The sequence below is a fragment of the Giraffa tippelskirchi genome, chromosome 2 (genome assembly GCF_054371585.1).
Source record: "Giraffa tippelskirchi isolate mGirTip1 chromosome 2, T2T-mGirTip1v1.2.pri, whole genome shotgun sequence".
Classification (NCBI taxonomy): Eukaryota; Metazoa; Chordata; class Mammalia; order Artiodactyla; family Giraffidae; genus Giraffa; species Giraffa tippelskirchi.
Genome location: NC_137276.1, coordinates 175,749,138 through 175,776,677, shown reverse-complemented (window position 1 = coordinate 175,776,677; position 27,540 = coordinate 175,749,138). Strand labels below are relative to the sequence as shown.

At 40.3% G+C, this 27,540-nt stretch overlaps 1 protein-coding gene across 4 annotated transcripts; it reads left to right on the top strand.

The window, feature by feature from the left end:
* Positions 1-135: 135 nt before the first annotated feature.
* On the top strand, positions 136-27,540 carry QTRT2 (queuine tRNA-ribosyltransferase accessory subunit 2). 4 transcript variants are annotated; one of them, XM_081572196.1, is made up of 10 exons: positions 136-202; positions 8,173-8,394; positions 9,157-9,212; positions 11,155-11,231; positions 14,432-14,644; positions 19,050-19,249; positions 19,741-19,797; positions 21,604-21,755; positions 23,854-23,968; positions 25,589-27,540. In XM_081572196.1, exons 2-10 carry the CDS (start codon positions 8,195-8,197, stop codon positions 25,818-25,820), a joined length of 1,302 nt encoding a protein of 433 aa, XP_081428322.1. In that variant the 5' UTR covers positions 136-202; positions 8,173-8,194; the 3' UTR covers positions 25,821-27,540. The 4 variants fall into 4 exon arrangements, with proteins under 4 accessions (XP_081428322.1, XP_081428324.1, XP_081428323.1 ...); XM_081572198.1 differs by having other exon boundaries at positions 25,242-27,540; XM_081572197.1 differs by lacking the exon at positions 19,741-19,797.

Here is a 27,540-nt window from a genome sequence, read left to right as displayed (position 1 = left end):
CCTCCGCCTCCCAATCACCAGTGTTCGCTTTGCAATTACCTTTGCCTTTTCCTGGCGCCCCGTGATGACGCAATGTTCCCTGATTGGTTCTGGCAACGGAGGCGGTGGTTCAGGGGGCAGAGAATTTTGCAAGCTGGACACGTGGTAGCGAAAGGCGAGAAACTAGGGAGTTTAAAGTCTCCTAAAGTTGGGAGGTTTGCAGGTAAGTACCTCCCTTCCCTACTTCGAGTGAGTGAGGGCTGCTGTGAGAGAGTCGTGTCGCGTCGCGTCTACATCCTTCCCAGTTGTGTTGCAGTAGCTGTGGTTGTCCTCCCGCCATGTCTCTTTCATTTTCGGGATCTCCTGGTGGGTCCTGGCTTCTGTAAATCCAGATTCCCCCAAATCGTGTGGCCTCACCTCATCTCAGAGAGAAAAGTGGCTCCTTTCAACAGGCGTCTGTTAAGGGTGAAGTTCCCATGCGGAAATTTTTCTAGATTATCCAGGATGCTTGGGAGGGTTGGACCGATCTCGAACACCTGAGCTAAGCACTCCGCGAAGTTTGGGGCCCTTGGAGATGGCCCATGGAGTGAAGCTAAATCCGTCGTTATAGACTGAGCCTAGGTGTTCCCGGGAACTGTCCATGTTGGGATATGTAGGTTCATAAGGCAGAGTAGAGATTTAGATCGGCAGCTTTGGACCCAGTCATTTTGTAGTCGTATGACCTTAAGAAACATGTTTAGTAACTCTCGAACCCTCGGTTTACTTAAATGGCAGCAACAGTACCTATATCATTAGAGTGTGGTTCCCAGTAAAAATTAGTGTATGCAGAGACCTCTACTTGGAAACGTAAACTAGACTTGAGATTTGTGAAAGATCAGGGAAGCTTTGCCCTCAGACTACTACACCAATCATAGGACCTGCTCTGTAACTTGAGTTTTCAGTGGAAGGGTGATGGTTGATTAAATTGTGTTACATCCAAGCTATACAATATCATAAAGTAGTTAGCTTCAACGGGTAAATTAAGCTCAGTGAATGCCACCAATAACACTATAGCAAAATATGACTAAAAATTATATCTTAACATTACAGTTAGTATGTAAGCATTGCATATGTTTATGGACAAGATGAGACTTATAACAGACTACCAGCCTATTAAAGTACAGGCTCAAAAGGCAGAATTCTATGATTTGAGTGGCTCTGCCATTTCCTAAATGGTGACTCTGTTAGCCTCATTTCCTCATCTGTAAAATGCCCCTAATAATAGCATCTGTCTTAGATTGGCATGACAGTACATGTTAGTGGAGTTAGCATATGAGGAACAGTACTTGATACATAGTAAAAACCTAATAAATGTTGCTACTGTTGTTATATCTTTAAGTTCGGTTCAGTCGCGTCCGACTCTGCGACCCCATGACTCACAGCACGCCAGGCCTCCCTGTCCATCACCAACTCCCGGAGTTTACCCAAACCCATGTCCATCGAGTCGGTGATGCCATCCAACCATCTCATCCTCTGTCGTCCCCTTCTCCTCCTGCCCCCAATCCTTCCCAGCATTAGGGTCTTTTCCAATGAGTCAACTCTTTGCAGGAGGTGGCCAAAGTATTGGAGTTTCAGCTTCAACATCAGTCCTTACAATGAACAGCCAGGACTGATCTCCTTTAGGATGGACTGGTTGAATCTCCTTGCAGTCCAAGGGACTCTCAAGAGCCTTCTCCAACACCACAGTTCAAAAGCATCAATTCTTCGGCGCTCTGCTTTCTTCACCGTCCAACTCTCACATCCATACATGACCCCTGGAAAAACCATAGCCTTGAGTAGATGGACGTTTGTTGGCAAAGTAATGTCTCTGCTTTTAAATATGCTATCTAGGTTGGTCATAACCTGTAAAGCTAATTTTAACTTTTATTATGATTACAGACATATTTGGACTTATTTCTGCCATCTTATTCTGTATTTTCTATTTTTGATGTGCTTTTTGGTCTCTCTTCCTCTTTCTTGCCTTTAAATATTAACCAGTTTTTCTTTATCCTTCCCTGTCCCTCTGCAGCAGGTTTGGGAATTATCCATTGTCAGTAATCTTTTAATGGTTATTTAAAAGTTTTAAACACACATACTTAAAGTTTAACATTTTTCATGATCTCTCTCCTCCTCCCAAATTGTGAAAGAATTTTCGAATACTACCTCTGAATAGTCTCTTCCTCATCTTCTGTTACTAGTTTCCAGAGTTTTCAAGTCCATCATTTCTGTATGTCTTTCTTAGTTAGCTCAGTGCACCATATTGCTTAGAAATCCTTCACACTTTTTAATGTGCACATACAGTGTAGTGTGTGTATTTGTGTGTGTATATTTATAAATATATATATGCAATTTTTCTTTTGCAAAAAATATGTTCACCTAAGCTTGCTCTTTTCCCTCAGCATATTGAAGTCATCATCCCATGACAGTCTGTAGAGAATCCATTAAGAAACATTAAAAAAAAAATCCCTTCTTTCATAAGGGAATAGAGGGAGGGGAGAAATATGTGACAGTGGAGGTGTTAAGACAGGTACAGTGCTGCCACAGGTGCAAGGAATCTTGGTTAGCCCTTATAAAGGCATGACTGCTACTGCTGCTAAGTTGCTTCAGTCGTGTCCGACTCTGCGCAACCCCATAGATGGCAGCCCACCAGGCTCCCCCATCCCTGGGATTCTCCAGGCAAGAACACCGGAGTGGGTTGCCATTTCCTTCTCCAATGCATGAGAGTGAAAAGTGAAAGTGAAGTTGCTCAGTCGTGTCCGACTCTTATCGACTCGATGGACTGCAGCCTACCAGCCTCCTCCGTCCATGGGATTTTCCAGGCAAGAGTACTGGAGTGGGGTACCATTGCCTTCTCCAAAGGCATGACTACTTGTCCTTAAAGTGATTAAGAGTTTTTCCACTAACCATTATTTCCAAATGGCTCTTCTAATGGTTAAGACTTAACCAGGAAGTGAAAGTGTGTGTGTTTATATACCAAGAAAAGCACAACCCCAGAAATCTTAGAAGAGACTTATAATAAGTGAAAAGGAAAAGGGCCAAATAAAAACCAGTTAATACTTTGGAGACTGTTGGTTTGTTTCTTGAGAACTTTGCTTGGAGTAGTAGATTGTATCACTCCAAAAACATATTTTAAAAATATGTGTATGTGTGTATATATTATATTTACATTCAGTTCAGTCGCTCAGTCGTGTCTGACTCTTTACGACCCCATGAATCGCAGCACGCCAGGCCTCCCTGTCCACCACCAACTCCCGGAGTTTACCCAAACCCATGTCCATCGAGTCGGTGATGCCATCCAACCATCTCATCCTCTGTCGTCCCCTTCTCCTCCTGCTCCCAATCCTTCCCAGCATTAGGGTCTTTTCCAATGAGTCAACTCTTTGCAGGAGGTGGCCAAAGTATTGGAGTTTCAGCTTCAACATCAGTCCTTACAATGAACAGCCAGGACTGATCTCCTTTAGGATGGACTGGTTGAATCTCCTTGCAGTCCAAGGGACTCTCAAGAGTCTTCTCCAGCACCACAGTTCAAAAGCATCAATTCTTCGGCGCTCAGCTTTCTTCACCGTCCAACTCTCACATCTATACATGACCCCTGGAAAAACCATAGCCTTGACTAGACGGACGTTTGTTGGCAAAGTAATGTCTCTGCTTTTAAATATGCTATCTAGGTTGGTCATAACCTTCCTTCCAAGGAGTAAGCTTTTTTTAATTTCATGGCTGCAATCACCATCTACAGTGATTTTGGAGCCCAGAAAAATAAAGTCTGACACTGTTTCCATTGTTTCCCCATCTATATGCCATGAAGTGATGGGACCAGGTGCCATGATCTTAGTTTTCTGAATGTTGAGCTTTAAGCCAATTTTTTCACTCTCCTCTTTCACTTTCGTCAAGAGGGTCTTTAGTTCTTCTTCACTTTCTGCCATAAGGGTGGTGTCATCTGCATATCTGAAGTTATTGATATTTCTCCCGGCAATCTTGATTCCAGCTTGTATTTCTTCCAGCCCAGCATTTCTCATGATGTACTCTGCAGATAAGTTAAATAAGCAGGGTGACAATATACAGCCTTGACGTACTCCTTTTCCTATTTGGAACCAGTCTGTTGTTCCATGTCCAGTTCTAACTGTTGCTTCCTGACCTGCATACAGGTTTCTCAAGAGACAGGTCAGATTGTCTGATATTCCGATCTCTTTCAGACTTTTCCACAGTTTATTGTGATCCACACAGTCAAAGGCTTTGGCATAGTCAATAAAGCAGAAATAGATATTTTCTGGAACTCTCTTGCTTTTTCGATGATCCAGCGGATGTTGGCAATTTGATCTCTGGTTCCTCTGCCTTTTCTAAAACCATATTTACATTACTCCATAATGAAAACTTTTTGTGTTTGAGCCGCTAGAAAAGAGGTGCAATTATAAAAATACTAACCACAAATTGATCAGTAATTAGGAAAGGAAAGCTGGGTTCAAAGCTGGACAAAGTTGCATGTTATTTTTTAAATATTGATTTCCAGGTAAAATACATTCTCTGATGCTTTCCTCAGATTTCTTAATATTTGCTTTCATCCTCACAATACAGAGAATCACCACTATCAGTTTACCTATTGGACTACTTTCCCTTAAACCCAATTGTCTACTTTACCTCGCTTACTTTTTCCTTTGATACCATGTCCATTCACTGTTTAGGGTAGGACTCTTAAACCCCAAACAGCAGAATGTGAGTGCATTCCATCAGAGTCCCATACTGTGGAGAAAACCAAGTGGGTATTTCTAGCTGACCTAGTGGGTTCAGGGCACTAAGCTGAGGACTTTGAATTTCATCTTTAAAGGTTTGGAGATTAAACTTTACATCATATCACAGGAGAACCCATCTCTGCATCTAAGAGCATGGTGGCTGATGTCCGCTAGAACTAACACAGACCTATAATAACTGACCTTGGGTTAAGAATGAAGGAAGCTGTTTCTTTGATTGAGGAAAGAGTGGCAAAAGGAGATATGTATATATAAACATTGTGTTACTCTCACTTCAAAGATGTAATCAAAAGCACAGGCCTCCTGGCAGAGACCTGGGTTCTAGACTCTGATTAATCTCACTTAGCCTCAGAGTCGTGGTTGTGGAACAGCAGAGGGGATCATCAAGTTCATGATGAGCTCTCAGTTCAGCGTCTCTAGTAGTAATGGTCAGACTTAACTCTTCTCAGCATTTCCAAAGTCTAATGGCAATCATTCATTACCTGGGGTGTTAAATAGAGGTTTGTTAAAGAGTTGTGGATCGTTTTTATCTGAAGTTGAGTTAACTTGACATGGAAAAGCACATTATCTTATGCTTGTCAGCAGCTTTGCTTGTCAGTCTTATTTATTAATAAACTGGAAAAATGAAAGGGTTTGATGAGGAAGAGTAATAATAAAAATTGGTAGCCTTCTAGAGTCTTAAACTTCATTTTTTCAAACATGCTAGTTTTATCCAATAAAGGCTCTTTCTACTTTTATGTGGTCAACTCATGTGTATACATTGAAACTCTTGACAAAGCTTAAACACTTAGATGAGACAGAATTTTTGAAGTAAGTGGAGGAACCTGCAAATTCTTCTCTATAGGCCTTTCTGAAAATACGTGGGACAATGCAGTTTCTTACATTCTCAGGTGTGTGAGTAGTAAGTGCTAAGTTCTTGCAGTATTAGTAACCTTGGTCCAGTAAATTTTCATTAGTTCTTATTTTGTCTCAAAAACCTATTGTTCCATGTTAGTTGATTCTAATAGAATAATAGGGTTGATTAATTAACCTTAAAGTGAATTTCTCACCTTCATGCTTCCCCCTGCTTCGATTCTCTAGAACTTAGATTGCAAAATACATTCTTTAACTTTGTTGTAAATGGCTTCAGAGCTCTGTTAGTTTAAGAACTATTTTTATCACTTGAAATCAGAAGATTATGTGTATTATTTGATCAATAAGAAATATGATTTTGTAAACTAATGACTCTTCTCTTGTATTTTCTGTGTTACATTCTTATTAGCCTGTAAATATCTTTAATCTTTTGGTATAAACTTCCTTTATTTTAACAGTTTTAATATGTAATAACACAGTTTTATAAAAAGTAGCTTTTATATTACCCTTCGTTAAAGCATAACTTTTTTCCCTTGAAAGTGGCTCAGTCGTGTCCAACATTTTGCGACCCCATGGACTGTAGCCCATCAGGCTCCTCTGTCCATGGAATTCTCCAGGCAAGAATACTGGATTGGGCTGCCATTTTCTCCTCCAAGGGATCTTCCCAACCTAAAGGTTGAACCTGCATCTCCTACATTGCCGGCAGCTTCTTTACCATCTGAGCTACAAGGGAAGCCCCTTAACACTCTATTTGTGTGGATTCCAATGAGACATTTTTTTTAGATTTTTTTTTTTTTGATGTGGACTGTTTCTAAAGTCTTCATTGAATTTGATACAATATTCTTGTTTTATGTTTTTGGTTTTTTTGGCCTTGAGGCATGTGGGATCATATCTTCCCCACCAGGGATTGAACTCAAATCATCTGCTTTGGAAGGTGAAGTCTTAACCACTGGACTACCAGGGAAATCCCCAGAGTTATTTTTATGTCTGTATTTGTGATAACTTGAAATAATGAAGGTTGAGTCATAGAAAATTGACCAGCCTTTCCTGAAATACTCATACTATTTAAAAAAAATTTTTTTTTATTGGAGGGTAGTTATTTTACAATATTGTATTGCTTTCTGCCAAACATAATTCATGTTTAACATGAAATCACTTATTGAACCATATAGAAAGTAGTTATTCTTATTTCTAAATTTCACAAGGATTAATTATTTTATTTCAATATAAGAATTTATGACTCCCAGAAAAGGAATATTTGCATTTCTGAATATCTTTTAACTCATGATAGATAATGCTTATTTATTTGGTAAAACATTTTTTAAACAATGGTTGACTTTCAGTGTGGTTTAATATAGTGCTTAAGGGGATAGGATCTAAGGTTGGAGCCGCTCAGAGAGCCATGTTAATTTATCTATTAATAAAACTGGGCCTTGCCTGACTTGCAAAAATTTGAGAGGATATAATGCTTGCTGTAGAAACACTGGTATTTCAGAATGCTGGATATCCAGTGACATTTTGCAAATGATCTGCCATGCCTGGTTACCAAGTTTTACAGGGCATTTAAAGAATTGGAGCCTGGGATTTGCTTTACTGAATAATGATTAAGACAATCTAACAAAGTAATTGACAATGTTTTCTGATTTTTTTTCCCCCTGTGTATCTGTGGAATTTAGAAAGTGTATCTTTTTCTTTTTAATCAAATATTTTTCCTTTCCAATTGTAAAAGCAACTTTGCTTGTGAATTGCATCTATATGCCACAGTTTCTCACCTCTATTTTTATAAGAACAAGGTTGGAAAATAATCCCACTTCTCAGAGATAATCGCTGTTTATTTGTTCATATATATTCTTCCATGAATGCATGCTCAGTTGTGCCTGACTCTTTGCTACCCCATGGACTATAGCCTGCCAGGCTCCTCTGTCCATGGGATTTTTCAGGCAAGAATACTTGAGTGAGTTGCCATTTCCTTCTCCAGGGGATCTTCCTGACCCAAGGATCAAACTCGAGTCTCCTGAACCTCCTGCCTTGACAGGCAGATTCTTTACCACTGAGCCACCTGTGAAACCTATATATTCTTCCGTATATTTTAATAAACAGCGAAATGCTGCTTTGGAACCTGTTTTCATTTAATTACGTGTTAGGAAGATTTACTATGTTGCCTAGTATCCTCTCAAATCAGACAAAGAAAAAATAGATCAAAACAGTATTTCTTAAGCAGTATGACCTTTCTATATACACATTTTCAAAGCTGAGAGTAAGCCTTGGCTTCAGAGTACTCTTCCCATGATTAGTCTTTACTTCTGTCCTTCCATTTGTTTGGTCTTCATCAGCTGAGACAAAACTTCCCTGATTGAATTTAAATATGGTTGATATCATCATATTGCTCTGCGACTTTGGGAAAGGTACCTTATTCTCTCTGTCATTTCCCATCCCTCTATTCCTGATATCTAAAAAAATTCTAGACTGGGAAGTATATGAAACTTGTTATTTATTTTTCTGTAAGTTGCTTTCTTTCAAAAATGTTTAGCCTTTAACCGCCATGGAACTTCTGAATGTAATATTCTTTTCTTATCAGGACTTAGAGGAATCCCTTTAAGATGAAGCTAAATCTTACCAAGGTGGTTAATGGCTGTCGCCTCGGAAAAATAAAAAACCTTGGCAAAACAGGGGACCACACCCTGGACATCCCAGGCTGCCTTCTGTACACCAAGGCTGGCTCCGCCCCCCACCTGACCCAGCACACACTGCATAAAATCCACGGGGTTCCTGCCATGGCTCAGCTTACGCTATCTTCACTGTGAGTACGAGACCTGATCATTCACATGTCAACTCTAACAGCAGCTTGGTTACCTTACTAAGTTGCAGTAAAGAGAAAGACTTTTTTTGCTTCTGGATACAAAATGTGTAGGCTTTTTATAGTGAAATCGGAAGAGAGATATCAAATATTATACATCACTTGACCATAATATGGAAAGCACAGGCCAGACCCAAATGTTAGAGCTGCTTCACTTTTCCATACCGCCTTCATTGCCGCTGCCCAGGAGTGGTGGTGCCCATAATACCCCGTAAGGGCTAAGCTGGGACCGCGGGGCTGTCTTCATGCACCAGCCTCAGGGTTTCCTCTATCTCTGCACGTGTACTTGCCAGTTCTACTTTAGGGAAACAGAACTAATAGAGTGAGATCATTTTGTGTCATGTACATACTGACCTTATCCCTGATTGAAAAACCTGCTATTTGATCAAATTACTCTGCAAGATTGTATTAGTAACAGTCATTTTAAAGGAACAAGGGGAAGAAGAAAATCTAGATATTCTGAAGACCTTGATCTTTGCCAGTTTCTCTTTCTCACAGAGCCACTTGCAAATTAAAGACCTTGGCCCTGGCTAATGAACCCAACCTAATGAGTGGGGACTCCTGAATATGGTGTACTTGGTATTTTGAGACTACACTTACTGTCATGTGGCTCATTTGGCTGAGGAGAAGAGGGCTTCAGTTGTTGCATAGAGTATCTGTAGAATGATTCATTATTATGTTACATATTTTTCTATTTTCTTATAGGGCAGAACATCATGAAGTCTTGGCAGAATATAAGGAAGGAGTTGGAAAGTTTATAGGTAAAACTTAATCAAGTTATTTGCGTGTGCCTTCTGGTGTATTAATTTGGAGGTTGAAGATGCTTTTTGTTTTTTGACTCTTCATGTATACAGTTACGGAGAAGGCAATGGCACCCCAGTCCAGTACTCTTGCCTGGAAAATCCCATGGGTGGAGGAGCCTGGTAGGCTGCAGACCCATGGGGTCGCTAGGAGTCGGACACGACTGAGCGACTTCACTTTCACTTTTCCCTTTCATGCACTGGAGAAGGAAATGGCAACCCACTCCAGTATTCTTGCCTGGAGAATCCCAGGGACGGCGGAGCCTGGTGGGCTGCCGTCTATGGGGTCGCACAGAGTCGGACACGACTGAAGCGACTTAGCAGTAGCAGTAGCAGCAGTATACAGTTACTCATTCATGAATATAATAAACATTTATTGAGCATCTAAGAATAGGCTTTGGGGATTCAAAGATGAATAGGAAACAATTAACTGCCCTAGTGAAACTCAGAGCCTAGTTGGCATAAAGATAAACAGGTAGTTCTAATAAAGTGTGGTGACTGCATTTGCAGGATCGGGAGTAGGTACGTGTATGGTGAGAGCCCTAAGGGAAGAACATATAACCTGCTGTAGAGTCCATGTGAACGGAGGTCAGAATAGAGACCTCGTGGATCAAGAAGGAGTAGGAGTAAGCAAGGTTAGGAGGTGGGTGTAGTGGTGGTCGTTGACAGGTGTGGGCTGATGCTCCAGGAGGAGAGCAGAGACCTAGAGGTGAGGGACTGCATGGAACACATCTAAGACCCAAAGCAGGCTTGTCATGTTTGAGCCTAAAACACGGCAGAGGATGAAGAGTTTATATTCACCTATATTCTGATATGTTGATATTGTCTTCTGTTCCAGAAATAGGATTTTATATGCCAGTATATGTGTCCATTTATTTATAGGAAAAGCTTAGCATTGACAGCCAGAGAACCAACTCTTCTCCAAACAGCTTTCTTCTGAAGCCTTTCCTCAGTGTCTGGGACTCACTTAAGTGACTGAAAATCCGTTTCCATTGGTTATTCAGTCTTGCTGCTTCTGAGGGAAACCACACGATGATTTGGTTGTCACAAGGGCCTGTATCTCCTTAGAGGAATTTATATAATACCATTTCCCTTGATCTGAGACCAATTTTAATAACTGGCTTTAAAGTATCCAAGCATATAATTAAGTGAAAATAGCTAATATAAGCTTTCTAGAGATAATTGTAATAATTGAAATTGTAGAAAATAAGGTGGAGAACTGCCGAGATTTTTGTTGTTGGCTTTATATTTTTGGTCTTCAGCAAAATCCTGTTTTTTTCCTATGGAAATGTGGTGTATGAAATTTAAGTACATATGAGTTACTAAACATTTTTTTTAAACAAATGTCTTTGATGAAAAAAAACCTAAGAAACTGTCATCTTGAGTCAATGAAACTTACTGAAAAGGAGGTCCATTTGCAGTGTCCTATAGCTTTTCTATAATTCTGTCCCTAGGGACCCATGATGTGGGGTCCATTTATTATTACTAACGTTACCTGTTGACTGTATAATTTCATCTTTCCAGTAGAAAGTTCCCCCTGGATGGTACCTTCTTGAGAATAAACTTAATGTTATTTTCTTCAAAGCAAATCAAGTAGGGTCAACATTTCACTAATCACTTTTCATTGTATCATGCTTCTGATTATACATTTCCTTTGTAGCAACTCAGTGTCATTAGACATGAACATTTAATTCTTCATTTGGATTTGTAGGTTTCAAAATAATCTTCATTCATGTTGACAGGCCTCCTACAATTCTAAGGTTGGGTGTGGGCAATTTACTCTGTTTTAGAGTTACTTTATCTGTCCTGCTGGATATGAGGCCACATTATGAAGCTGCTTTGTTACAACACTGTGTAATTGCTGATGGAAGTGCTTTCAGGGGTTCTTTTTTGTTTTATACAGGCATGCCAGAATCGCTCTTGTACTGTTCCCTGCATGATCCAGTCAGCCCTTGCCCAGCTGGTTATGTAACAAATAAGGTATGTTTTCAGAAGGTCCTTGAAGGACCTTTGTCTCAGGAAGCTTTGTCTCAGGAAGTCAGCCCATTGGATCCCTCAGATGCAAAGATTCCACTGCCTGGGATGCTGACCCATTCCAGATCCCTTTATGTCTTCTCTTTGTTTCTATGACTATAGTGGGATGGTGTGGTTTATAGGGCAGCCCACGGATAAGTTATGGTAAAGAATGTATCCTCAGCTTTTTTATTGTTGCCAAAAATTTGGGAGGAGAGAAAGGTCAAGTACATGCCCAAAAAAGAAATTGCTATAATGGTAGAAAAAAATGGTCTTTTAGTACTATACTTTATTTGCAGTTTTAACAACCTCAGGAAAAGTAGGGAAAGTTGATGATGAGTGTTATCACATGTATAACTATATAAAGTAGGAATTCAGTATAATACTGCTGTTTAGAACAGAATTAGAAAAAATCTGGATCCATAGCCAGAGATTTTAGCTAGTCAAAAACAGTATCCAAAGGACTTCATTGAGAGTTTTAATCTGAGATACGGCCCCATTTCATTGTCCCTGAGGACAGTGTTCTAGAAAGACTTCAGTATATACTGCTACTTCACAAACATAGTTACTTTTCCTTCACCCACTTTATTGATATCCACAATGTCTATTAATCTTACCTAAGATAGCTTTTTAAAAATTGTCTTCTGTTTTACACTTCCATTTTGCAATTTGAATTCAAAAGAAAATATTTTGACCTCGATTATTCTGTTTATAAGGGAGAACGGATTCATTCAAACAGTGTTATTCAGGATGAAAAAGATTGTATGTGGTCCTCCAATTATGTACATCTATTCTAAGAAGAGAGAAGCTGTAGAGGAAGGAGTAACCAAAGGAACATACAGAGATTCTTGTATACTACGAGATTTATGTCTTTGCATATAATTCTATATCTATGTCTAATGAGTAAATATGTATTAAACATTCATAATGTGTGAGGCCCAGACTGCATATGGACCTAACAAAAGCAGAAAATATTAAGAAGAGGTGACAAGATCTTCACGACCCAGATAATCATGATGGTGTGATCACTCACCTAGAGCCAGACATCCTGGAATGCAAAGTCAAGTGGGCCTTAGGAAGCATCACTACAAACAAAACTAGTGTTGGTGATGGAATTCCAGTTGAGCTATTTCAAATCCTAAAAGATGCTGTGAAAGTGCTGCACTCAATATGCCAGCAAATTTGGAAAACTCAGCAGCAGCCATGGGACTGGTAAAGGTCAGTTTTCATTCCAATCCCAAAGAAAGGCAATGCCAAAGAATGCTCAAAACTACCGCACTATTGCACTCATCTCATTAGCTAGTAAAGTAATGCTCAAAATTCTCCAAGCCAGGCTCCAACAATACGTGAACTGTGAACTTCCAGATGTTCAAGTTGGTTTTAGAAAAGGCAGAGGAACCAGAGATCAAATTGCCAACATCCGTTGGATCATCAAAAAAACACGAGAGTTCCAGAAAAACATCTCTTTCTGTTTTATTGACTATGCCAAAGCCTTTGACTGTGTGGATCACAATAAACTGGAAAATTCTGAAAGAGATGGGTATACCAGACCACCTGACCTGCCTCCTGAGAAATCTGTATACAGGTCTGGAAGCAACAGTTAGAACTGGACATAGAACAACAGATTGGTTCCAAATAGGAAAAGAATTACATCAAGGCTGTATATTGTCACCCTGCTTATTTAACTTATATGCAGAGTACATCATGAGAAACGCTGGGCTGGAAGAGGCACAAGTTGGAATCAAGATTGCCGGGAGAAATATCAATAACTTCAGATATGCAGATGACACCACCCTTATGGCAGAAAGTGAAGAAGAACTAAAGAGCATCTTGATGAAAATGAAAGAGGAGAGTGAAAAAGTTGGCTTAAAGCTCAACATTCAGAAAACTAAGATCATGGCATCCAGTCTTCATGGCAAATAGATGGGAAACAGTGGAAACAGTGGCTGACTTTATCTTTTTGGGCTCCAAAATCATTGCAGATGGTGACTGCAGCCATGAAATTAAAAGGCACTTACTCCTTGGAAGAAAAGGTATGACCAACCTAGATAGCATATTAAAAAGCAGAGACATTACTTCACCAACAGAGGTCCATCTAGTCAAGGCTATTTTTTTTCCAGTAGACATGCATGGATGTGAGAGTTGGACTATAAAGAAAGCTGAGCGCCAAAGAATTGATGCTTTTGAACTGTGGTGTTGGAGAAGACTCTTGAGAGTCCCTTGGACTGCAAGGAGATCCAACCAGTCCATCCTAAAGGAAATCAGCCCTGGTTGTTCATTGGAAGGACTGATGTTGAAGCTGAAACTCCAATACTTTGGCCACCTGATGTGAAGAACTGACTCATTTGAAAAAACCCTGGTGCTGGGAAAGATTGAAGGCGCGAGGAGAAGGGGATGACAGAGGATGAGATGGTTGGATGGCATCACCGACTCAATGAACATTAGTTTGAGTAAACTCCGGGAGTTGGTGATGGACAGGGAGGCCTGGTGTGCTGCAGTCCATGGGGTCACAAAGAGTCAGACACAACTGAGCAACTGAACTGAACTGAAACATTCATAATGTGTGAGACCCAGACTCCGTTTGGGGCACAACCGTGAATTTAGATACTTGGTTCAGACAAATATACAATGGTGTGATAAAGCTATCTTTTCTATGAAAGAAATAAATACAAATTGCTGATAGAGCTTAGAAGAGTAGCAATTGATTATGCCTAGTAAAGTTTGGGGAACACAGTAGAGAAGATGGCATCTAAACTCTTATGTCTTGAAAAGTATTTTACCAGGCAAAGAAGTAGGGGAAGGCCATCTCAATCAAAAGGAACAATGTGTTGAAAGACAAAAAAATCAAATTCTGTGGTGTAGTCAGAAACAGCATGGGGTGGAAGAGAGAGAGAGAGACTGGGATTCTGGAAAAGTAGTCACAGAATTCTTGTGCAATAACTGAGAAGTTGGCTTGAAGGGACATTGAAGGACATTATGAGCTCTCAGGTCCTTAGAAAATTTGGAATATGGTATGGGAAACCTCTTTACCCACCATGTCTAGAAGACTGAATTGCCACCATCTCTCCAGCTGTAAAGAAGAATTCAGAATTGCTTTAATCATTTTATTATTTTCTTTTTGTTTGCACATTAGTCTTGCTAATTTCTCTCACCTTATTCCATGGCAGTCAGTGTCTGTGTGGGGTGTTGGAGGACGAGTAGAAATGACTGCCTCCAAGTTCATGGCCATTCAGCAGACCCTTCAGCCAGACTGGTTCCAGTGCCTTTCAGATGGAGAGGCAACTTGCGATGAAGCAACTTCCATAAAAAGAGCCAGAAAGTCTGTTGACCGATCGCTTCTCTTCCTGGATAATTGTCTGAAGCTACAGGAAAAATCAGAGGTAAAGCCGTACCACTCTCCACGCCTTTCTCCTGGGAACGCTAGCTAATTTAAATTCCGTGATACTGCCCTTTCTGCCCCTCCTCCTGTTTCTTGCTCTTCACTTCTTGGTCTCTTTTATTCTCCTGATTTTTTTTCTTCTCTGAATGTTTTATTGCTCTTTAGGATGTCTGAGGCTCTCTTTTCATCCCACACTATATGTTCTCCCTGGGAAGCTCCCCTTAGTTTTAATTGCTGAAAATTCTAAAATTGTGTGTATGATCAAGACCACTCTCCTTAGCTTCAGAGTTACACAGCCACAGGCCTTTGCTATGTTCTCACACTAGGCTATTCCCCTCGTGCACCTCAGACTCAGAGGTAACAAACTCAGTGTCTCCTCACACCTGCTCTTCCTCTGGCTCTCCTTCAGCCCTGTTCTCCCTGTGTGACAGTCCCCGGTTCCTCTGCCTGGAGACTTGATCTTTCAAGACCCTTTTTAGTATCCAGTTAATATTCAGTTGTTCACTCCACCCTGACTCCAGTTCCCTACATGTGTCTGGAACGTGCCCCTTCCGGCTCTCTATCCTGAAGGCATAGTAACCTCATCATCTCATGAGCTGGGGAAGATGAAGCTGTAGCAGTGAATAAGGGATCTTGATAGCAGAGTTAATAAAGCTGGAAAGGAAGGCATTCCTTAGGAGAGAGCAGAAGAGGTGGGAGAATGGGAGATCGCAATCAGAGGAGAAACTTTTAGTATCTGGTCATTTGTGTAGAGTAATCCTGAGCCACTAGCAGGTCCTACTGTGGCAAAGCATGTGGAGTTTGAGAAAGATCATTATTTTGAGTTTACTAATAAAAAATGTACTTTGGCTAATCAAGTTAACATACATGAAATAATTAGAGGAAGCTTACTTGTCATTCTAATAGAACTCTCAGTATCTGAGTAAGAGTTCAGCATGGGGACATTGCTGCGGCTCTGAATCGTTAGCTCTGCTAACAGTTATTTGCTAGCAATTGTTTTCAGCCGGTAATTATCCTTGTAGGATGAGTAATGTTTGGATGAATAGATAGGAGGACAGGGAGTGTGACAGAGCGTGATTATTAGAAAGGCCAGATGAGCCTCAAATCCCTCGTGTGTGTTGTCAGCCACCCCATTTCACATTATTCTTGTGGGCTGGGCAAATGCTCGGGTCCCTCTCTGTAGCCCTCATGCTGTTGTCTTGACATGATTATTGATAGTGCCCCTTTTTACTCTTAAGTGTGTTCCATTTTAGACAATACGGTTATATATATTTTTTTAATTACCTATTTATTTGGCTGCATTGGGTCTTAGTTGTGGTATGCGGGATCTTTGGTTGTGGTGTGCAGGCTTTCTAATTGTGGTGTGCAGGCTTAGTTGCCTGGCAGCAAAGGGGATCTTACTTCCCTAGCCAGGGATTGAACCTGTGTCTCCTGCATTGCAGGGCGGATTCTTAACCACTGGACCACCAGGCAAGTCCCTGGTGGTTACACTTCTTATACCCATGAAAACGAGTTCCTAGATGGGGCTGTGCCAATCACATAAAGGAGCAGGCCTGTGTAACTGTCTGCTTTGTATGTCTGCAAGCATCTTTTCCTCTCCCTGTGATTTCTTCCTCTTATCCATTGAATCCTCTTATTCTGAATGCCCATAAGTATTGAAGCTCCTCAAGATTCTGTCGTCAGCTTTCCTTCCTTCTGCATGTATTCCCCAGGCCAGGGATGGTAGATAGGTTTCGTCTCAAGGTGCTCAGAGCTGTGCACAGTGCAGCAGAGTGAGGAGAGTCTCTTGGCTGTGTCTAGCATGGCAGCAGGTGAGGGGAGTGGCAGGCCTGTGCCAAGCACCTCCTGCTGTCTAGCCTGGGCAGTCGCACCAGTATATACATTGCCCTAACTTTTATTCCGTGTCTTCAGTGGCGTATACCTCAAACTCAGACTTTGCAAAACAGAATAATCATCTTGCCTCACCCTCCACTGGTGTCCTAGGATTCCCTGTCTTGGCTCTTCTCATCATCTCCCTGGGCATCTGAAATAGGAGCCAAGAGTCATCCTACATTTTTGTCTTCATCCTCTCCCCAGGAAACTAATCAGTCAGGTTGTGTTGAGTGTTGATTGTTCTTCCTGATGAGGTTGCAGATCCTCTCTCTCCTCTTCACTCCATCGCTACTGCCTCAGTCCAGATCCTCTTCATCTTCCCCAATGATTCAAGTCATCTCTACTCCATCCTTTAACCACACTCACCCTCAGTTCACTCTCCACACAGCAGCTTAAGTCTTCTTTCTGGAGAAATAGTCTGATTATGTTCCTCCTGCTTAAACCAAGAAGCAGGAGGAATATAGCCTTTTAGCCTCTTTATAGCCTTCCAGGCTCCCTTCCCACCCACTTCTTCTATTGAAGAGCCACTGTTGATTGGTATTTTTCCTTGTAAACCTTATATTTTATAGTTGCATACACATAATTATTATATATATGCATGCCTCTGGTTTTTATTACATGAATATGATATCATCTATTCAGGAATTTGCTTGTTTTTATTTAACAATGCCTTGAAATTCTTTTCCTGTTAGTATATATATTACTATATGTTTTGCTTTCTTTCTAAAACAGCTGTGTAGGAAGCCATACTATGAACATATTATACTTTACTTAAGCCTCTACTCTATTGATGGATGTTTAGCCTGATTTCCAGAGAAGGCAATGGCACCCCACTCCAGTACTCTTGCCTGGAAAACCCCAGGGACAGAGGAGCCTGGTAGGCTGCAGTCCATAGGGTCGCGAAGAGTCGGACACGACTGAGCGACTTCACTTTCATTTTTCCCTTTCATGCACTGGAGAAGGAAATGGCAACCCACTCCAGTGTTCTTGCCTGGAGAATCCCAGGGACGGGGGAGTCTGGTGGTCTGCCGTCTATGGGGTCACACAGAGTTGAACATGACTGAAGCAACTTAGCAGCAGCAGCAGCAGCCTGATTTCAGTTTTTCATTATCCTAAATATCTTTGCAAATAAACTTTGATGCATATGGATAAATAAATTTGTAGGTGATATTCTTAGAAGTGGAATTTTAGAATGTATAAAGATGGAAGTATTGACATTTTGTTAAGTGTTATCTGCTTGCCCTAGCAAGAGGCTGAACTAATTTTTATTCTCTGTAGTTGTCAGGGTATGTAAGTGCCATTTCTCTAACCCTTTTACCTCCACTGTGTTGCTTTTTGTCTTTTGACAGAAATGTCAGCGTGATGGGCAAAAATGGTATCTAATTATTTCCAGGTTTCATTTCCTTGTGAGGTTTAGTAAGCTCTCCAGATGTGTTTTTATGAAGTTCATATTCACATATTTGCCTAGATGTCTGTGGGGTTGTCATTTGCTTAGAGGATTTATTGGAGCTTTGTGCCATGGTGTAGACATTTATCTATCCCTCCAAAGAGTAAGTTCCCCTTTACCTTTGTTGTTAGTATATTTCACTAGGGATTATTTTAATGTTTCTGTGCTCAATTATGTCTGCCTTTTCCTTTTCCTTCCAAAGCTTTATCTTGCTTTGGAAGGCCTACCTTATCCCAAGAGTATAAAAATACTTAATCTGTTTCTCTAATACTTGTATAACTCTATCTTTTATGCTTAGATCTTTAGGGCCATCTGGAATTTATTTTTGAGAATGGCATACAGTACTAACTTTTGTTTTATCTTTTTCCAAATGGGCAATCAGTTGTCCCTGCCAAACAGTGTCGCAGTTCCTAATGTTATTTATAACTAAGAGATTATTTTTTTCCCCCAAACTTTAACTTTTTATTTTGTATTGGGGTATAGATGATTAACAATGTTGTGATAGTTTCAGGTGAACAGCAAAGGGACTCAGCCGTATATATGTACGGCTATCCATTCTCTCCCAAACCCCACTCCCACCCAGGCTGGCACATAACATTGAGCTGAGTTCTATGGGCTATGCAGTAGGATCTCGTTGGTTATCCATTTTATATATAGCAGTGTATACATGACCTTCCCAAAGTTCCTAACTATCCCTTCCCCTGGCAACTGTAAGTTTGTTTTCTAAGTCTGTGAGTCCTAAGAGATTTGGAAGTAACGTAGAGTAGACCAGGAGAACCATTTCTACAATGAAAACTGTTGCTTTTGTTCTTTTCCTCTTGTACCTGCCTGGTGTGTGTTTAAGCTAAAGCATGAGTGCCTATGTTGATTGTCTCAGTTTCTCTTCAGTCTTTTCTTACCTCGTTGAATGGCTTTCAGATTGTGTTCTTTGGAACCCTAAAGGTTCTCAGGAAGGCGAGTGTGCCATCATCCTGCATGCTTCAACTGAGATCTCGTCTCTCCAGGGCTTCTGGTAACTAACGCTCACTTAAACAAAGGTCTCCACTACCGGAAACGGTTAAAAATGTTCAATCCTTTCTCACCATAGGTCCTCCAGAAAAGTTCAATCATCGGAGTGATTGAAGGTGGAGACGTGACGGAGGAAAGGCTGAGGTCGGCACGAGAAACAGCCAAGCGGCCTGTTGGCGGCTTCCTTCTGGATGGCTTTCAGGGGAATCCAGCGACCCTGGAGACTAGACTGCACTTGCTGTCATCAGTCACTGCGGAGCTGCCGGAGGACAAACCAAGGCTAGTGTTCAGGAGGATGCGGGCCAAGCCTGGTGGGCTGCAGAGTGTGCAGTGTAGTACGCAGTCTCTACATGGGCGTGTCTTTTGATTCTGTTCTTTCTGGGCTGAGTCTGCTTGGGGGAGTTTCCATCAAGGCTGTCTTGCCTTTGATTTTGGAATGTAGGCCAGAGGACAGCACCATGTGCGTTAGTTTATTTGATTCTTATAAGTGAGGGCAGGTGTTATATTATTCCCCCTCATTCCTGTGCCAAATATAAATAATATTCTTTATTCATTATAACCTGGGGACAGGTAGAAAGTCACATGGAACTCTGGCCTTAATCACAGAAAGCTGAGGACAGATCTGGGATCCCCAGTGGAATGAAGACGGGTTCTATCAATAAGGACCTTTAAGAAGTTCTTAGATTTGAGGCTGGTAGTGAGGAGGAGTATGTTTTGAAATCGAGGGAACTGGCAACCTGAGTGGGGCTGGCGGTTTCCATCCATCACAGGATTCACTATGTGCTGGAGAGAAGAGTGATCTGCAAGATTTTAAGGCAAAAAAATCCGTAAGTTTCTGTGTACAGCTGATGTCTTACCAGACTATCCACATTGTTTCTTTTTTTTTAAAAAAAGACTGTAGTCTTTTATCCCAGTTGGTATGAATATTCATGCTTTTTTTCCTGCAGATACATTAAGAGGTTTGATTATGGGGTAATGCTTATACACCTCGGGCTGATGAGTAATATTAAGTGTGCTGTGCTTAGTCACTCAGTTGTGTCGACTCTTTGCGATCCTATGGACTGTAGCCTGCCACGCTCCTCTGTCCATGGGATTCTTCAGGCAAGAATACTGGAGTGGGTTGCAATGCCCTCCTCTAGGGGATCTTCCCAACCCAGGGATTGAACCCAGGTCTCCCACATTGCAGGCAGATTCTTTACCTGTAATGATCTGAGCCACCTGGGACACCCTGAGTGATATATATATATATATATGTATGTAGTTTTACTACTTTTTAAAAAAAGTCCAGGTATAGCTTGCAGTTAAGTATATGGATTTTAGGCATGCCTTGATGAATTTTTATTCCTGTATATGCTTGTAAACACCAGCCAGAACAAGATATTTCCAGCACCCCAGCCAGCATTCTCCCCACCCTCGCCCGTTTTATCCTAGCCCTCTGTGTTCATTGCTTTCCCTCCTGTGCTTCTTTCATTTGGGTGCAGATGACAATTCAGCACTAGTATTTCTAGTCATTTTCTGGACTTCTTTTGAATTAAATGCTCACAGATGTCTGTTACTGGATTTGAAAGCTGGGATTGTTTTTCTTTCTCTAAGTGTGTAGAAATGCCAGCTTCAGTTGGAGAGGAGTTCTAAAAACATGACATTACTTGAAGGAAACTGTAGTCAGAAAAACCAGCATATATTTAAGGGTTCTGGTTGTTTAATATTACATAAGCCTTTTTTTGGACTTCTTTTAGAAATCAGGGAGTCTATAAGCTTTTCTCTGCCAGTTTATAAAAAGGACTATGAGTAGAAAAACAAACATAAAAAATAGCAGCCAGCCAGCCCTGATCTATTGCATCTCCCCATCTTGTTTTAGTGGCAAAACCTAGTTGAATATTATTAACACTCTCAGAATGCATTACCTATTGCCTCTAGAAATACCATCTCATTCCACCATGCAGACATTTTGTTAATGGAGAAAATATAAAGAAGCATAAAGAAAGCTAACTAGATTCTTGGATCCTGTGGGCAGAGTTGAAATTCTGAGAGTAAGAATTGCTTTGTAAATGGAGCTATGAAGAATACAGTAGGTAAAAATGTCTTTCTTGAGCCAACGATGAAAAAGAATTATAAGCAAAGTACAGTTAAAACATGGAAGAGTATTTGAAGGGGAAATAAAGCACACAGCTTTGCACTAAAAAAAATCATATGTAGTGGAAAGAAAGGCTACCGAGTTCAGTCCAAGACTCTGGAGATTGTTTCAGAAGGGATGAGGGGGAAAGAAAACCAACCCTTATTAGCTTCTCTTTGGAGCCAGAAACTACACTCTGCTTTTTCAAGTACATCATTCATCCTCACAGCCAGTCTATGAGGTGTGTATTCTTGCTTTTGTTTTTAAAATGGGAAAACTAAAACTCAGAGAGGTTAAGAAACCTTCCCAAAGTAACACAGCGAGTAAATAAACGGCAGAGCTGGGATTCCAGTCCAGGTTCCTGCCGCCAAAGCTCTGTAGTCTTTCTGCCACACCTCTTTATCTGCTGGCTGCCATGCTAACCATGATTTTCATTATTGTTACTGTTAATGCCCTTTGGAAAGACTCTGATTTCATTCCTGTCGTTGTCCTCATGTCACTGTATATATTATTTTCACAGGCTCATCTGTGGTGTTAGCCAGCCAGATGAGGTGCTCGAGTGTATTGAAAGAGGAGTGGACTTATTTGAGAGTTTTTTCCCTTATCAAGCGACAGAGCGGGGATGCGCCCTGACTTTCAGCTTTGATTACCAGCCAAATCCTGAAGAGACGTGTAGGTCTTTTGAAGTTAATCTCTGTGTCACCCTTAAATTCTTTCTATTTCCTATCAGCTTTTGGCTTGAGTCACAAACCAGAAATATGTGCATACAGTAAAGCCAGCCTTTTATAAAACTACATCTTTGTTTCTTAGCTGTACACCCTGGCATGTTGGCACACAGAACCAGGCACTTAATACTACACACATAGCTCATCAATATTCGGAAGTGATTTTTGTAGGGAGCAGAACCAAGAAAAACAAAACCTCTTCTATTAACAGCCAGAAAAAAAGAACATTCAGAGTGAATGAATAGTGATGAAAATCTAAGAAAAGAAAACCTTTGAACTGCTTGGTAAAAGTTAATTCGTTTTTTCACAAAGGAGTTCTTGTCTGTTTTTTGCAAACCTCATGCTAAAATACAGGGAGTCTCACCCCCTCTGATCTTAGTGTTACTTTTGCTTTTTTTTTCATACTGAGATGTGAAAGCTGTTTTCCTCTGCTAATATTGCTTTGAAGCACTGCCATTTGCTTTTATTGTTTAGTTATTTAGAAGTCAAGAAAATCAGTTTCAGATCCTAATGTTTAGCTGGCAATAGAAGAGGAACCGGGATACAGACTTTGGGTTGGGGTCCCTTGAAGTGTCTCTGCAGTGTTTCAGGAGAGTGTTGTGGGCCCCTTTGCCCTCTGGCCTTCAGAGTGTGCTTTCCTTTCCTGCCTGCTGCTCCTCTTAAATTTGAGTAGGGTCAGAGACTTCTTTAAAGGCTCCTTTTATTCCCCATAAGTGATGAAAATTTCATTCAGGATTTGTTACACTTCTGTAACACAACTTAAGCATTAATCTAAATGGAATTACTTCTGGAAACAAAATCAATCAAGTTGATCAAATTCTTAAACAGAGGAGGCCAAGTTTACTATCTTTTAGACAGACTAGAACGTATGTATGTAGATAGGTGTACCATAACACTTTATAAATGTTCATGGCTTCATTTACAAGTGAAATTATTTCTGCCAGCACATAGGTGATTGTTAGTCATTCTGTATTGTGAATATGCAAAGCTCTACGGAGAACCTGTTATTGAGTTCTCTGGAACAAGCAAGTTCCTTTTGGGCCAGAGAAAGCTAGATTTCTTCATGATTGGAAAAACTGAGTTTAAACATTTTTATTAAAGTATTATTATGAATCATATTTGGGCATGTGCATAGTAAATTGGAGCTTTTTGCTAATTACAAAGTGAAAATTCCACAAGAATTAGTTGCCTGATGTAAGCAGTAATTTTCCTAGTGACAAGGACTTTTCAAAAGCCGGGGTTTTATTATGGTTTTCCACATCAGCATGCCAATAATGGCAGCAAAGTTAGAATAGCCATGGTCTCAATGCTCAGGTTACATCGCTTTTTCCTTTCACCTGGGCAAATTTACCTTCCTAGGACCGTCTGCCCACTTTCCTTGGGCCTAACATTGTTATTACTTGTTCCCAGAAATACTTCTCTACTTGCACTCTCTTCAGAGCAGCTGGCTCTTTGCATAGTAACTAGTGTTTCTCTTGCAGTTCCAGCAATGTTCTTACTTAAAGCAAAGAGTTCAAGGGAACAATCAAATTCCCATTTAATTCTGGATTAGCTGAGTTCCCTGGAGGGCCAGAGTCTCCATACAGAATACATAAATTAAAACCATATTCTACTTTTAATTTGTAATATAGGCAGTTACAAAGCCCAATGAGTTTGCATGTACATTATGATAAGACATGACTCCAACACACAGGCACACACATTTATTCTTTCCCTCCCCCTCTGTCTTACACACACACGAACATACACACACCCAGCTGGTTTTTTAAAAATCATTCCTTGAGAGTAAGATTATAAGATATATACTTGTAACCATGTTTTACTAGATATAGCTAAATCTCCAGGTTTTGAGACTATAGATTACAGGTCTGTGATTACCTTGTTACATGTTCCTTTTTTTAATGTGTGTGCATTTCCTTAAGATAAGTTCTAAGGAGTGGAATTACAGGGTCAAAGGACCTGAAATAGTAACTAAAACAAAAATTCTTCCTGTGGCCCCTCTTTATCTGATCTTCATTCAAGACTTCTTATTGGTTTGTCCTCAGTATTACAACAAAATGGAATACAGGAAATAAAATATGTGGATCAAACAAAGAAAAGTAAAACAACCAGTTGCAACCAAGAAATGACATCATTTGAAATTAATCTGAAGGAAAAAAAGTAAGGATTGTTTTTTTAAATTTGATTTCTGTCTTTTTAATTTCACTCTGTTTTAAAAGTTTTATGTAACTGTTCCCTTCTCAGTTTATGAGTTCATAAAATATTTATAGTTGGACATTGTTTGGGCCTTCTCAAATTCAGTGCCAGAAGAACTGTTTTTTTCTGTAGATGAATTGGTGTACTTTGTCTTGTCAGAAAACTGAGGCTTGATAACTAATGTTTTAGAAGAGCTGTCAGGAGGACTAGACCAAATCCATTGTTTGGTGTTTCTTATGATTACTTTAAATAATGACAGTGTAAAATAAGAATTTAAAGATAAAATACAACAAGATTTTTAAATTTTAAGGAATTTAAGCCATCTTGGTTATATACAAATTATAAATCTTAAATAAAGTATTTGCCTCTATAAAGACTAAACTAAGATATCTTGTAACTTCGTATTTGGCCAAAAGTGGAAATAATCAGTGAACAAGTGAGTGTTTTTTATGGAACTTGGTATACTTATTTTAATGCTGGGGTATTTTTGGTCTTATGTAAAGGGACATTTTAGGGACTCAGACTTATTTATTACTATCTAGTAACAGTACAGACTTGAAAATCTGTGAAAGAATATGAAATTCCTAGCAACTTTTTGATTGTAGGTCTGAAATGCTGATGTTTACCATATTTGACTTATTGAAAAATACCCAAGGAGATTCGTTTCTGTTTTTAAAAAGCTAGGGTGATATAAATGGTTACTACTAAAATTCCCTTTACATTGTAGATGTCATTGGAAACTGCTGTATTTATCAGCAATAGACTTGAAGCTTTGAAGATTTGGCATTCAGATTGTGGTTCTGCTCATGACTGTGTGACTTTGGTCAAGTCATTTAACTTCTTTTTAATAGCTGATAAAAGATAGTACATACAGTGCTGAGCATGTGCCTGTCTGTGTCCTTTACTATATTAACTCATCTAATTCTTGTAACAGCTCTATAAGGTATTAAGGCATTGTTATTACCTGATTACATTTCAGATGAGAAAACAGACCCAGGGGGAGGTTAAGTGACTTTCCCAAGCTGAGTTGTGAACCAGGAAACAAGTCCAGTCATTGTAGCTCCAGAGTCTTCCCTTTTAGCCCCCTTGGCCAGTCCTCATTGGTAAAGTGATAGGAAAAATGTCTGTCTTCACGGGTGGTTGCAGAGATTAAATGAGACAGAATATATAGAGGTTTTCTGTAAACTGCAAAAAGCTCTGCAAGTAAAAGGTCATACCGTCTCTTCTAATATTATAGTTCTGATGGCAAGTGGGAGAAGAGTGTCATTGGTCAGAACCGCGTCTCCTCACAGTTTTGTGTGCCTTTACACTGTGACTAACCCTGCTCAGCAGGAGGCAGTGAGCATGTGACTGCTGCTGCTCCTTGGCAAGCCTTGGTCTAGGAGGCTGTATCCATCAGAGCCGGACTTCTGAATCTCCTGGCCCGCTGCACTCTCCATTACCTTTTGACCACATTGCCCTCTTCAGCAGGTGCCTGGCACTACGTTTGCTAGTCATGTTACTAACTGTTGGTTATGTGCCAGCAGAATAGGTGGTCTGGGTTGTCAGTTTCTTGTGGAATATCATTGTAACTTCCTTCCTCAGGTACCAGGAGGACTTCAGTCCTCTCGTGAGAGGGTGTTCCTGTTACTGCTGTAAGAACCACACTCGTGCGTACGTCCACCATCTGCTGGTGACCAACGAGCTGTTGGCTGGCGTCCTGCTTATGATGCACAACTTTGAACACTACTTTGGGTTTTTCCACTCCATCCGGGAAGCACTGAAAAGTGACAGACTGGCTCAGCTGAAAGAGCTCATCCGCAGGCAAGCCTCCTGAGACGTGGCGCCCAGTCTGACTCTTCCCGTCGAGCCTGCATCGTGGTTGTGATGTGGGAAGAAGAGAGCCAGAAGTGATCGTAACTTTAATCACTTATATTTGAGAATGAAGTCTGCTTAAATTAGGAACGTCTGTACTGAGCCCTGCCCACATGAGGCTAAAGAGACTTCTTACGACTGAAATGACCTAGATTGATCAGAAGGAATTGAAACATGACCTTTCATATTTCTACACTCTTTTAGTCAATAGAGATTTGTTTAGTCCAAGATAAAAGCTTTAGATATAAGGGGACAGCCTTGAAGCGGGGATGATGAGAATCTGAGGATTCACTGAGTTGGATTGGAACTTGAAGGGAGATGATCGGTTGTAAATCGTATGACATCTCTGGCCTGCTGACCAAGAGGAATCTAGCTGATTGAAGAATTTTCTTCATTTTAATCCTAATATTCTCAGGGGTCTCTTTTGGATTCTTCTGCCTCCCAAGCTGTCCTGGTAGTGCAGTTAACCAGAAATGACTCTTGTGACTTCACCAGGCTCACATCTCCATGGAATGTGAAGCTCTCACGTTGCTCCGATGACCGGTTGGCGCAGGGCACACTCTTCATTTGACTATACGGTCTTTCTGTCACTGCAGTTGCCTATGTGGAGCTGAAAGTTTGCATTGCAGCTTTCATCTGGTCATACAGATCCACTGTGGTCTGCCTTCCAGGCTCATTCATAGTCGAGCCACATAATAACTGAAATTCCATCACTTGGGGAGATTCAGTCACCATGTGTTCACTTGGACGGAGCCCTGGCCTGGCTGTTAGGGGATTGGGTTTCAGTTACTCAGCTGTAACACTTAGGCATATATCACTTAACCTCCCCATTCCTGTTTCCTCCTGAATAATGGGGACAGGCATAGTGAAGAGTACTAGATAAATATCTAAGAGTCTATCCAGCTCTTAATATTTGGGGAACAAGAAGTTTTAGATTAGAACCATAGCTTTAATGTATCCTTGTTTATTGATCACTATTGGCCTGATTTAAAATACAGTGGTATCAGGAGTCAGGCAACAGTAGAGATAATTTGAGAGCCTAGAAAGAGGTTTGGCCCATGGATTTTAAAGTGGTTGGTAAATTGGCATCAGCAGGTCCTGCGGCTAGGAAGGCCTTCCCTGATCACATCTCCTTCTATGAATTTTTTCTGCTCTTGTCATGTTGATGGTATGACAGGTGATTTTTATTTAGAATTGCTTTTCTATATTTGTCAAATTTTCTGTAAAAATACACATACTTGGGTGTTTCACACATAGTTTTTATAAAAACAACAGAACCAAAAAGACGCCTTTGTTTTGTTTGTAGGGGTATAAAATATTTGTTTTATATTCTTATGCTGTATTTTTATCTTTGTTCATGTTAGTGGGCATTACTGAACATTGTTTTTAATTATTATGTGGTAACTATATTTTTATATGTTGGGTGTCCATCTATATGGTTTTCTTTTATTAGTGGTTTAAGAATGTACATGAATTCCAAAGTTCATGAATTCCAGAATTCACAGATACTCCTGTAACCTCTCCTCCAATGAATGGCAAGGGTACTTACATAAGACAGAATTTCTATTCTCAAGAATCTTCTTGTTTTGAAATATATTGGATTGGACTTGTTCATATGTTTATATTCCTGTTCAGTGTCAAGCCCATTGTTGGAGGAGTATTAATAAATATCCTAGAATCCA

Coding starts and splice junctions, on each gene's coding strand:
- QTRT2 (XM_081572196.1), top strand. CDS start 8,195: ATGAAGCTAAATCTTACCAAGGTGGTTAATGGCTGTCGCCTCGGAAAA. Junction 9,213..11,154: donor AGGAGTTGGAAAGTTTATAG/GTAAAACTTAAT, acceptor TGTTTTATACAG/GCATGCCAGAATCGCTCTTG. Junction 19,798..21,603: donor ATTTTAAGGCAAAAAAATCC/GTAAGTTTCTGT, acceptor TTATTTTCACAG/GCTCATCTGTGGTGTTAGCC.